The sequence below is a fragment of the Prinia subflava genome, chromosome 2, assembly GCF_021018805.1.
Source record: "Prinia subflava isolate CZ2003 ecotype Zambia chromosome 2, Cam_Psub_1.2, whole genome shotgun sequence".
NCBI lineage: Eukaryota > Metazoa > Chordata > Aves > Passeriformes > Cisticolidae > Prinia > Prinia subflava.
In genome coordinates this window covers 105,593,114-105,606,853 of record NC_086248.1, presented here as the reverse complement: position 1 = coordinate 105,606,853, position 13,740 = coordinate 105,593,114, and the positions used below count along the sequence as shown (strand labels likewise).

At 39.4% G+C, this 13,740-nt stretch overlaps 1 protein-coding gene across 1 annotated transcript in view; it reads right to left on the bottom strand.

Moving 5' to 3' along the window:
• Positions 1–1,957, bottom strand: part of LOC134547638 (protocadherin Fat 4-like) — a 28,740-nt gene extending 26,783 nt beyond the window's left edge. The window contains exons 1-5 of the mRNA XM_063391785.1: positions 1,933–1,957; positions 1,653–1,762; positions 1,253–1,426; positions 661–789; positions 244–399 (exon numbers count right to left, since the gene is read on the bottom strand). Of these exons, the coding sequence (XP_063247855.1) occupies positions 244–399; positions 661–789; positions 1,253–1,426; positions 1,653–1,762; positions 1,933–1,957 (594 nt within the window). The remainder of the gene's footprint in view (positions 1–243; positions 400–660; positions 790–1,252; positions 1,427–1,652; positions 1,763–1,932) is intronic.
• Positions 1,958–13,740: the final 11,783 nt, after the last annotated feature.

Genomic DNA, 13,740 nt, shown 5'->3' with positions numbered 1-13,740 from the left:
CTGTGCACAGTATCAGAATAAAAATCCTTTATCATTTATTCTGCAATCTGGGATGTGATTAAAGTATCCAGGACACTGTGATTATGGAATATCAATAGCTCTGAAATGAAAGGTGGAATGTTTCTGGACCGAGAGCTGTTCCAAAAAGATTCCCCATTCAACAGAACTGCTTCACAAGTTTAAGGATGGACTCATGCTTGCATTCCAGTCAAAAATGTCATTTTTGGTTAGTATTTGTAGTACCTGAAGGATGTCCATTCCTGCAGTCATGTTGAGGAAAATATCTTGTCTATATGGTGTGCCTGTAAAGGTTGGGCTGTTGTCATTTTCATCCAGCAGCACTATGTTGATGGAAGAGTTCACCGCTTCATAAGGTGGCAAATGATCTCTGGCAGTGACCTGCAAGAACGATGCAGTGAGAAGACTGTTGTTCAAAGGCGTGTTGTGGAAGTAGTAAAAAGGATGAATGAGAACTACAAGCTGAGGAAATGGTATCAGCAGTGGTATTTCCCTCCAGATAACATTGCTGTCAAAGTCTGGATTTGTTTCTTCAGTTAAGCTGCTGATCCATACTCGAGGTTCGGCCTCCTGCCAGGGCAGATCAGGTCTCACCTGTTGGCCTCAGGTTACCTTGGAAAGGAGCAGGCTTGTTTTTAATACCTGCAGGTGAATAGAGGGTACTCTCTCCCTGTCCAGCAGCGTGGAGTTCCTCACAGTCAGGATCCCAGCTGGACTCAGCTGGAAGGGACTGTCCTCTGGAGTGAGACTGAGCGTTCCCTGGAAGCCTCCCTGCAAACAGGAAAGACGGTCGTTATTAAACAGGACAAGCACTGAACATTCCCTTAGGATGCTTTCTTCTTATTTTCCTACATGGAGAAGATGAAATTTCCTGGTTTAATTGAGATTACAGTTCCAAAAAAACAAAATTTAAAAAAGAGAGAGGAGCAAACAACATGGAAGAAATGACATACAGGCTGAGAATGACTTGCAGCTTTGTGTTAATTTTGCACTCCTCCACTTCCAGATTTGGGACCTTATGCAAACCAGAGGAGTTCCAAAGAGAGGGAAAATTTATTCTTGGTCTGCAGTACTCTACCCCTTAAAGAAATGAAACTAAGTTTGCTTTGCTTAAGCACATTCAGGTAGTCAGAAAAAAAATTCTATTCACAATAGCTGTATAACACAAATGCATTTTATGTTATATTTCAGAAGTGCGGTATTTGTAGCAGCCATAAAACCACTGTCTTTTTACCTCATCTTGGTCAGTAGCTGTTACTTGAAGAACTTCCATCCCATTTGGGAAGTTTTCCAGAAGTGAGACATTGTAAGTTGCTTGTGACAGTACTGGAACATTGTCATTCTCATCTCCAATGGTAACCAGAACTACAGCATCGGCTGTTTTGAAGAACTTGTCTTGCTGAGCTGCCTAGAAAACAGTTTACAGCTGTAAACTCCATGCCCTGATAACAACAAACTTAACACAAGGACATGACAATTGCATATTTATAATTGATTAATTTTTCCTTTATTCTGATTTTTAAATGGCAAGATGGAGCCTTGATACCAATGACTATGAGAAATGCTATTAACAGCAACTTGGATTTATGTATTCTTTTCTGAAATTGAGACTAAAATACCAAGACAATCTCTACCTGAATGCCCACCACAAGGTTTGGACATATTTCTCTGTCAATTGAGGTCTTGACTTCCAACACTCCAGCATCATTGATTGAAAAGCTGTTGTTATAGGCTGGGGGGTTCACTGAAAAGCAACAAATTGGGAAGGGTTAATGAGAATGAACCAGAACTGGAAGTCTGATCTGTGCTTTGTAAGAGTGTTAACTTCTCAGCCACAGCAAAAAGGAATATGGACATGAAAGGCTGTTTTTCAAACACTCTGTCCTCAAAACAATTCCTAGGAAATTCACTTACACTTCAAGGGTCTCAAATTAAGCATTTCATAAATTTTTGGTAATTTATTCAGGAAGAGGAACAGCTCTTGATGGAATTCTCTCTCTAGATGGTCCTGAATGGAAATTCCTTCGTAAAATTGAAGCCTCCAGAGTGGCTTCCACTTGAAATCAGGAATAGATTTTTGTTCCTTGGAGGGAGGGTAAAAACATCTAAACATTTTAGAGGTGCCTGGGCCCTGCAATAATACTGAGATTGGGCTGATTTAGCTCGTGGAGCAGCACAGCAGTGAAGCTGAGGGCACTTCAAGGCATGTGAACAGACCCTGCACTTCCTTATCATTCCCTCCAGTAAACAGGTCAGTGAATCATCCTGAATTACTGTGTCAATGTCTAGAAGAAAAGAAAGGCTCTTACCTAGTTTGATGCTGTAAATTATTTTTTCATTTATACCTTTGTCTCCATCTTGAGCCAAGACCTCTGGGAGAACAGTCAGAGGACCCTCCTAGAAAATGTACATTAACCTGAATATCTTGAAGAAAACCATACATTAACTTCGAATCTATCATTAGATAAGTCACAGTTTTGATAAAAGAAACAAGAAACATGTATTTAATCAATGTAATCCAGAAAAAAATCTTTCTTTGCCATATATGCTTTACAGAGGAAAATGATGACCAAGATATTTGATGGATACACTGTGTTTAAGAAACAGACTATGAAGCTGTAGTCACAGATGGAATTTATTGTAGAACATTGACTATTTCAGTTCCATTCCTCTCCTGGAAAACACAAGTCTATACTGCAGCCCATAGAAAAACAGTAATTTAAAAGATAAAAAAAATTAGAAGGGCTAAAATTATTCCTTTCAGAGAATTAAAGGTGAACTTCTAACAAAAGGGACACTGGAGGTGTAACTAAAAGTATTTATGATTTAAAATACGTTAAGATGAAGATAATGACATAGAAATAGGGATAATAATGAACATTTTTAATTTAGTGGATTACTCTGATAATATGATACTGTTATTTTTTTCTTCATGCATACAGAAACCTGAGTCAAACAAATACATTCCATCAAGAAATCTCCACTCTATACAGAAAAAAAAGTTACAGAAGTAATAGAAACCATGGATTGCCATTCAGATCCTTATTTTTGCTTACTTGATTGTAATGCTGTATAAAGGAATTACACTATTTAAACCAATTTCAGGACTGATAGCCAGTTGCCCTTTGAATTTTACATTAAAAGCCCTGTTAAAACAGGAATTTGGTTTTTTTTCTTTTCTTTCTTCTTTTTTACATTTTTTCCCCCAAAATACAAAACGATGTGTTTCTATAGCAGAAAATTCTATGCTTCATATAACACATGGCCTATTTATCTGGTCTACAGAGAGTTGAGGTCTACAACTGGTATCTTTTTCACTGGTCAGCACAGAGGAAAGCAGCTCCATCCATCTTGAGCTGCTCAGGGAGGAGGAATCCTTGGAAGAAAAGCCCTGTAGATAGGGAAAACCTCTTCACAGCAGCATTCAGTGAAGAGCTTCTTACCTGGTTTTCAGTGATATTCCCATTGTACACGGACTGACTGAAATAGGGGTTCAATGTATCATAATCTTGCACATTAATTATTAATGATGCAGTGGCACTCTGGTTTCCAAATTTTTCCTGCATCCCAAGGGAAATAAGAAAATAAGAGCCACTGTCATGAAAAACCCCCATATCTCAGAGGAAAATACAGCAGAATATTATCACATATATTTTGCAGCATTTTTAACCTGAGAACTCTCAGCCTGTCAGGTTTTTCCATTTCTCAAATCCAGTTCTAGGAACAAAACTATCAACAGCTAATTTTTCTTTAGTTTCTTGCTTTCTATCAGGCATGTAGAATATAGAATATTTTCTACAGCTGTACTATTTGCTAGATACCACAATAATCCTAGCAAAACTATTTATTTTTAGTTTTAAAAGAAAATGAAGGCAAATACATAGTCAAAACTCCAGAAAGACAAACAAAAAACCTGGTAAGACAGCAAAAATATGAGAGCTCTGCTGGAATGAATAGGTGAATATGTGTTACAATAGTGGAGAATGAATATGTACAATATTTATACTTGGAGAAATACAGAAACTTGGGCTGGTATTTGAGAAGAAACAAACAATGGCTGAAATATTAAGAATGTGCAACTTTGTCTCCAGTATAAACCAAGTTGGGTTAGGAATTCCCAAAGCTATAAATTGGTAGAAAGTGGGATGCTATAAAACAAAGGAAATATCATGGTGGGTCTCATTCTTCCTTTAATTTGTTTCATACCTTTGCTTGGACTGTTAAATTGAAAAAGTTGACCTCATTGTAATCCAGTGGTTTTTTCACCATGACGTTTCCATCTCCTTCCCTTATTGAAAAGTAATCAGAGTTTGGGCCCTATTAAATGAATAAGTCAAATATTTTACATGATTGATGATGAAATACATACTCTTCTCTCTTTTTTCCCCCTTTATTATTGGACTATTTTCATAAAGGTGCAGGAATGTCTCAATCACCACCAATGGAAAGAAAAAGGCTGATCCTCCTCCACACATCCTATTGCCTTCCCTGTCAGTGCCAACAGAATTTCTTTCTGATTTATATTATCCTATGGCACACAGGGGAATGGCATCAGCTTCCCTTCACCAGCTATAAAAGGAGCAGAGACAAGCTCAGATGTGAAGATGTCCACTGCAGGTATCTAAATTTAGTTGAAATGATCTTACTTCAGTTGGCTTGAGGACTGGAGACTGACAGCAAATCAAATATAAACTTTAAAAAGAGGGGAAACAGCTCTCCCTCCTGCTACTGCAAAGGACCACTGAGCTCCTTAGCTGTAGCTGAAGAGTGCCATAAATCATTCCACAGATGTTAGGAAATAGGATTCAGGCCTCACTGCATGCCAGGCTGATCCTGTGGTATAATTTGAAAGGTCTCTTGGACGTTTGCAGATTTTAAATCTTCACAGTGCAAGGGAGCACAGTGGGATCAGGCCCCAGCCCATGGATCTATGAAATTCAAACTGGTGTTCACAGCTCCCAACTAACAAAGGGCACTCACCCAAAGACTGTAAGTGAGGAGGCTGAATTCTGGTGAAAAGTCCTTATCCTCAGCTTCCACTTTTACAACTGTGGAATTCATTTCAGCTACCTAAGAGGAAATAAAGATCATCAAACACTCAGTCATGAGCCCCTTTCCACATTCTTCCTAACTTGGGGCAGAAAAGTTGTGCCACCTGCTTAGCAAATCACTTCCCATTGCTATTTTGGCTGGGAATGTTTCTCCATCACCCCATTCCCCCAGCTGCATGTGCAGCCCAGCCTTTCTTTTCCACACCCACGGGAAGGTAAGTCTGGTAAGGCTGCACGTAATGAACTAATCTCAGTGTGGTCAGGTTAGAACCTCCCCAAAAAGTAATTTAAAAGTCTCAGTATTTGCCGTAACCCACCTCTGATACTGAAGCACTGTAATTAGCTTGTTGGAATTCTGGAGCGTTGTCGTTTACATCTATCAATTGTACGTTCCGTCCGTTCTCTATCGCATCAATCTTGGCAGTGGAAGAAATGACAACAGTGAGGTGGCAGCATTCTGCTAACATTTCATTTAAATGTTAATACATAAAATGAGATCCTCAAATAGACACCCTTTCATTGAACTACCATTTGGAATTAGAGAATAGAGGGGATTAGACTACCATTCCTAAAATTAACTTTTAAAAATTTACCTTAGTTTTCTGTGAACAAAACCACTCCTTTCAATCAGAGATTTCAACAGATCATCTTCTACAAGGTACTCTGAACTCCCTGCATCGTAGTTTTCAATTAAATCGTATTGCAGAAAATAATAATTGGCATTAAATTAGACAATAAATACACTTGATAAAGCCTGGTTTGTACTCACTGCTCCAATCCTTTGGCAAACAACAGCATACCAGATCATATTACCCTAAAATTGAACAAACGAGACGATAAATAATATAATTGATGAACTGACAATATGATTATCAAAGATAATTTTTGACAAGTTTATACAAAATTACTTCTAGTAGTTGAATCCTCAGGTGTGTTGTACCATAACAGTCTGCTTAAAATTAACACTGTGTAATTACTTTGCTCTATATTATAAAGTTTATTTGACTGCCATTCCTCTACTACTGATACCCACCTATCCAGATCCTAACATCCCCCTGTACCTGACTGCTCTCCAGTTGATAGAGAACAGAGGAGAACATGCCCAAGAAGCATAAAAAGTGTTTTATTCCATTTGGGAAATATCCAAATGAGAAATGTAAATGTAAAAAAAAAAAAAAAAAAAAAAAATCAGTACATTTTCATCCATTACAAACACTGATTGTAAGAGTGTTTTTTACAATATGCCTGGTCCAGGTCTGTCAGGCACAGTGCTCCTCTGAGATGGCAGTGTCCAAAACACAAATCCAGTGCTACTCTGAAATAGCACTTGTGTGATAAATTGTCTCCATTTACTCTGCAGTACTACACCATTTTCATATTCAGAGGCAACTCCAGCCAGGAAAAACACTGATATTGCTTTCTGAATTCCTGTCAATCCTCCAAAGCAAGAACTGCCTAGGAAGAAGGATCTATCCCTTTGTGCATCAAGCAACAGAGGCCCATAAATCCATTAGTGAGTGAAGTGCTTATGATTAAGGATTACCTTCTACCAAGTTATATCTGCTCAATCTCAGTGATGAAATAATTCACGTTCCTGAGAGGTGAGTTGTAAGGAAAATGGCATCTGTCATAACGCATGTTTACAGCTCTCAGTACAAGACACCACTAGGAAAGAACCTGTCTGGCTCTCAGATGACAGGAGGGTTCAGTTATAGGAAACTGAAGACATTTAACAGATATTAGTGAGAGGTGGATACTGAATTCTATTCAGACAAACCCCTTTTTTGAACTACCAACCTGTATTGTGAGAGAACGAACTATTAAAATGCATTATCTTAATTCTATTTCTTTTTCACTTGTCAAGAAAACCTTTGTCTCTAGGCTTTATATGCAGTAAAAATAATACCTCAAGAGCCTCAACATCCAGTGCCATAGTAGTCCTCACAGTTGCATTGCTAGATCCAGAACTGTGTACCAGCTCTACATAATCCAAGTGTTCAGGGAATACAAACTCTTGTAATGTCAGATGCACGTTGGGTGGGATATCTGTGATCCATTCTATATCACCTGTAAGGGAAAATGGAACAAAATTAGATTGCTTTATGGAAAAGAAATCCATAGGTTCATCGCATATGTATTGACAACGTGATTACTGGTGACTTTTGGTTACATTTTATATAATTTTGACATTTTCAGGTAAACTGTAGGATCTGTTAATGTCCCCTTAGATACCCTGCACAAGTGTATTGATGCATTTTTAAAATCACATAAACCAAATTTTTCCACTATATTCACACAATATATCCAGAATTTAAAAGCTTGGCATAATTTACACCTAAATTTCCACCATTTTTTTGAAAAAACACTTTATGCTGCAAAGCTTTTTCCCCCCACATTTACTGTGAAAATATAATTAAAGCCAGCCAATATAATCAGAATCATTGAGAGGCTGTATGGGGGCAGTTTCAGTATTTTCCAAACACAAGGGCCTTTCATATATTTTCTATATTTCTATCAGGCAGTAGAATCCAGTGTGAATTTTGATTCAGGTGAAAAGTGTGTGGCCTTTCCCTGAATGCGTTCCTGTTTCTACAGAACACAAACACAAAACCCTGCAGCCTTCAAATCAATTCTTATGAGATTTTCTACAACCATGCATTTAGGAACTCTTCTCCTGAAAAGATGATGACTTGTTTGTAACGATCAGGATTTCTGTTAGACTGACTGTGTACTATTGCTTGGTTAAAGACCAAATTTATTTGAAATTGTATTGGAAATGTATCCTTTTAAACTACCCAGCATGGTGTTACTGGCTTTAATTTTATTAAAGTTCCCTTACTCATGTCATCAAGACACTTGTGTTTGTGTAATCATACTTATCTTCTCATGGAACACATTATCTGGATTGCAAACCCACAATCCCCTCTCCTTTCCAGAGTCTTTCCTGAACAGCCCAAGTATTTTCCATGATCTTCAGGAAACTCCCAAGCTGTATTTCTTCCTTATCCACTAATTTTGTACTCCATCACTACTCATTTAGGTTAGTAAATGCTGTCTGTAACAGTCCCATCTCTAATCTCCATTCACAGCTCTTGGTCTCCAGCTGTTCCAGGAGTGTAACCTTATCTTCTTCCAGCAGCAGGGAGTGTCTGGAATGCTGTCAGCTACCAGCCCAGAGACACTGGACTTTATTTGTGTGTGAGGAGAAAGTCCAGTGAGCTGACAGCAAGCACAGAACCACAGGGCTGGGTCTCAGGGACACAGCTTTGTGTGGTACCACCGTGCTTGTACAGCGCTGAAAACCCTCCAGGGAAACAAAGTCCAGCTTTGCCTGCTGCCATAGGCTGTCCAGTCCTCCACACAGAGCTGGATACATTCAGCCAAGTATCAAGCAGCTGCCTGGGAAACAGCATTCCCTCCAGAGGAGAAAGCCCAATAAAAAGAAGTGATGAGGAAAAATTAAAGCTGGTTGTCCCTCTTGCTTATTCATCAGACATGCCAGCGGGTTCATTCACACATACAATACACACAAAAGGCCAAAGTTTTTGCTGGCTGATTAAAAATCAAATGGAATCAGAGTGAGATGTAGTTATCTTCCTTTCTAACTCCATGCAAAAGTCAGACACACCAGCTAAGATTCCACAACTCGAAAAGAAATGTTTCAACAATGATTGTAAAAAAAAAATCACTGCTCTGGATTCATGTTTGTTTGCTGTATGTTGTTGAAAGCCAACAGCAGTGAAATTTGCCTGTGGACAGTCAGCATGAGATCCTAAGGATTATGACATATCCCAGAGGGAAGGCTTTGGCCATAACTTGACATTTTCCCTTGTAAAACTGCGGGATAACCACTAGGGACATCAAATACTGGCTGGACAAGGTGAACTGAGAACATTTTCTGTACTCATTTTCTTTCCCATTGCCTGATGTGTCTATTCAGACAATGAGATCCTTGGATCAGAGAATTTGGGGGGTTATATTTATTTATTCCCCTAAGTAGTAGTGGAATAAATAAATATAGTTTCATGTAGGCAGCTGCTGCATCCAGCCATGAAGACTGTTGTAAATCAATAAATAATACAGACTCATTATAAAATACACTGGCTACGTGAGGCAATAAAGTGCATTTGGGAGGAGATCAGACAATTCTAGGTTAGAATCCTGATTTTACCTGTATATCCATCCAAAAAGCTTGAGAGCACCAGTGGCCTGGGTGGTACATCACAGTCGATGGTTGTGATTTCTAAAAGGAACCAGAAATGTCATGTACAAAGAACACAGAGGGACTGTGTCCAGAAACAGTAGAAGGTAAATAAGCTGACGCTATGTAAACCCAGATGCACACAGGGGTTCAAATTAAGCTCCAAGACACTTATCATGGTGGCACCTTGAAGGGTTTAAAGCAATATATGACAGGGAGTAGGCAAACATTGGTGTCCTGGAGCCAATCTAGAGCTTTACTGCCTGTCAAGAGTGAGTCACTGCTCAACAGTGTCCTGCTGAACCGTTTGTGGAAATCATAACCGAAACTACTCTCGTACCTTGGACCGGAGATTGTTTTCTGCTCTCAAGACAACTTAAACACAAAGCTATTCCCCACAGAAATGCTAGCAAGAATCCAGGAGTTTAGGGTGAAGGCATATTGGCACAATCACCTAAAATTTACTCTCCTTAAACTTTTAGAGAAAGAGTCCTTTGAGAGTATATATTTTTATTCATGAGAAGTGGCTAAGTGGTTTCTTTTATCTCAGTCACGTCTCTACATTTTTACTGTGTGACAAAAGTGACAATTTTTTTTAAAAAAAATCATTAAGATCTGCAAAATATACTCACAAAAATCGAGAAGTCTATCAAAACTTTTCCCCCCTCTCTGATTAGAATTCAGCAGCAAAGCTTCCAGAGTGCAGTCCATGGTCTTATGGATACCTGTGCAGCTCCTGTGGTCTTATGTGGGCTTGCACCAATGCTAAGAATGTCCCCACTCCTCATCCTTGCCATCCTCATGGATATTCAAAGGGACATTTGGTATAAACAAATAGTGGGCTGTTTTTCCCTGGCTAGGTAGATGCCTTCATGTCTGCTTCACTTTATATGATCTCATTTATAAGTGAGCAGTGGGCAGATTTCTACACAAGTCACTGAATAGAATCCTAGTGACTATTTCTAGTCAGCAGCTGCTGGTTATAGGTTTCATTTACCACCCCCATCTCTGCATATGCTAAAGCCTAGGCTCTGGACCAGTGAAAAAGATAAAAAATTGGCAGTTTTCACTTTCTGGAATCCTCATTACATCAAACAGAACTTTTAGTGAAGTACTTATCACTGTGAATAGCAGAAGTAACAATGGTAACTACTCCAATTTAATTTAGCTAAGCAGCAGCAAGGAATTCAACTGACTCTAACTTTAAAATTATCCACCTCAGACTCAGCTTCATCCTAGGTATTTAATTTATAGCTGCAGATATAAAATAACCAACCCCCCAAAAGTTAAAGAAAGCTTGTAAAAACCCTTATATATACGAGAGCATGGTTTTCACCTGTCAATCACTCAGTCCCTGAAAGCCCACACACCACTTCCAAGGGCACCAAGATTGCTTGTTCAGACATTATTATACTAATAGGTCAAAGCATTTGAAACTTCTAGGTTTGTGATATGTATGAATTTCATAAATTTAATTCTTTTCCATTGCAATAAAAGCAGTAAAATACTCAGGCATTTATAAACATAACAATACTCACTTTGTGCATCGAGACAGAGGAATGTAACCCAGCTGATGAAAGTGAAAACCAGAGCTCTGGAGAGAGCCATGATCACTGCAGGAGAAATACCCAACTCAAGGCAAAACCAGATGGTTTCTCAGATAGAAAACTTGCAAAGGATCATTTCATTGCCATATCCATAGGTTAGTTATTATCCTGACAAATGCTTCACCAAGGCAAAAGACTGGAATAAGCCTCTTGAGAGCAACCCACAAACTATATAATGTGCTTATCATTTTCAGCTTGTGAGATCAAAGTCCTTTTGGGCAATAAAAAAAAACAAACAAAAAACAAACCAAACAAGGAAACCCACGTTTGTGCTATAACACAAGCAGTGACAAGTACATTTTTATTTTAACATTCCAACTGAGAATAAATTAGCTAGATATCCTGGCCAATGTGAGAGAAATGTACATGTTTCCTGGGAAAGAAAATTAACGGGCTGTGTCAAAAGGCAAAGGGACCAGCACTGCCCCTTTTATCTCGTAGTGATGGCTGAGTATCTTCACATAACTGTTCCACAAGGAATAAATGCAGCATTCCTCTTTGAAAACTAGTTACTATTTGATGTGGTGAAGGCAAACACCTCTGAAACATCTAGTATTTTACAGATACTACACACTGAAAATAAGTCTAGCAGGCAGCTAAAACATTTTACTTCAGTGAAGTTACCTAAAAAAACCCCAACCCAAACCACCAATATTTTAAGCTTGTAGAGAACTTCAAAGACTACAAATGATGGGAAAACCCTACATGATTGAATGTATCACTTGCAGGTAAATATACCTTTAATTGGAAGGAGCAAATGGTTACAAAGGAAACTGCTGCCAGCCCAGTGTCTTTTTGTGATTGTGCCAGCATGTTTAGTCTGGACACTGAAGTAATAACTGTAGGCTGAATGAGAACACAAAATACAATAAAATTGCATAAAACAATTGAAAATCAAATTACCATTATACTGTCATAGCCTTGAATAAATAAAATGTGGGAGCAACTCAAGCAGAGGCAATTAAAGAAATATTAAAAGAAGTTCAAGCATAGGCACTGTGTTTTTTGAACAAAGGCCATGTGCAGTAGTGCTTATGCCTTCAGTGGTGTTATTTATTGCTGGTGCCAATCTCAGGTAGGTGATTTTCCTCTCCCTGGCCTGATTTTTCTCCATGTCTACCATGGCCAAGCCTTTGCAAGTTTATATGGCAAAGTAGGAAGGCAGGTCTGTGCACAAAATGCTGTGAAGAAGAAAAAGGAAAAGTTCCCTTACCTAATTGATGAAGCACCTTCAAGTTATCACAGCCTCGCCAGAGCCTACACAATCTGACATTTGTCCCAAAAGGTTCTAGCAACAAATCCTCTTGACCACTGTAAATATTCATGTGCTGGATGCCTTGATCCACTAATGAAGACCTACTTTTGGATATCCCAAACCAGAGGGAAGGCAATGCTGCCTTAGTGTTCTCTGGGAGCTCTCTTAGCAAGAGGCCTCCCAGAGAGCTGAAGCTCAGCCATGAGAGGTGGCATGAGAGCTCAGAGGATCAAAGTTGAGCAAGATTTCCCACATTATCCATAGGGAAGCAGCCCAAAAGCTGAAGGAAGAAGGCCCCTAGTGTACACAAATGCCTACAGGCAGGTGTAGGATGAAAACTGCTGCTGAGATGCAGCACAACTCTGTAAATTCTCTCTGTGGAAGATGCAGCAGTGGTTTTGCTGTGAGAGTCTTGGTCCAAAGGAACAGCAGCACCTCCCAAAACTTAGCATTCAACGTCCCTACGATTCCCAAAGTGGAGGAGCTCACAGTCCTGTTAAACCTTGCTAGTTGCTGTAGCCTTCTGAGGGGCTGATGGATCCTTCAGCCTCCACCACTGTGCTGCTCAAAGACAGGACAAGAGCCTGACCTCGGGGACACAGCCATCCTGTGCTGTCACTTGGCCTCAAGCCTGGAAAAGCCTTTGGCTGCTTTTATTTATAGATCTAGCCAGGAGGCCATTCAGCAGTGAATCTGTTCCTATGACAGGATAAATTTAGCATGGGTCAAGTCTTCTTTGTCTCCCCAAAAATGCAACTCGATCGTGGAGGTCTTTTCCAACCTAAAGGATTCTGTGATTCCCTAATTATTAAGAAATAGAGAAAAAAGCTTAGAACGCAGTGGTACAGCTCCTGGAGGTTAGTTTTCACTGAGCTGCAGGAGGAATCTCTGCAGGGTCTGTGTGTGCTGCTCTCTTGGACATCAGGAATAACTTAAGGTGTTACACTAGCCTGGAGTAGGGAGGGAAGTGCCTAAATGGAAGCAGAAATTTCATGTAGTGGCTCAAGCAAGCATCTGATGTCCAGGAGCATTTTCCCAACACAACCCCGTAATGTCTAAGCACTCAACAAGAACAATGGGAACAATGATTTTTTAAAAATTGATTTCCTTCTGGCCACGAGAAAGTTGTTACTCAGTTGCATCAAACATGCCCACACTATTCATAGACTGGGGCAACCATATGTCCACACTTTTCCTAACACAACATCTTTTTCCCTTGGACCCATCACTGAATTTAAAATCCTGTCCCTTTCTCCAAGATTTCTGGGCATCCAGGAAACAGGCACAGCTCCAGAGTGCAGTAAGTTCATTTATACCCACATGTGACAGCAAGATGTACACTGCAGCCTTCCCAACATCCCAACTGCACAAACACAGGACATCAAAGACATCCATACAGCAATTCCTAGAAACAGGATCATGGAAACTAACTGCATTCACAGATTTAAGGGATTGTACCATTTAAACAATTTGCACTGCGGCAGTGCAAAGCAAAGTTAAGTTTTTTTAACCATAGCTTAGTCTGACATTTTGCATACTTGGGTCAGTTGTAGTGCAGCTCACTGAGGAATTTTTAATCCAGCTTCAAAACTTGATGCACATAAAAAT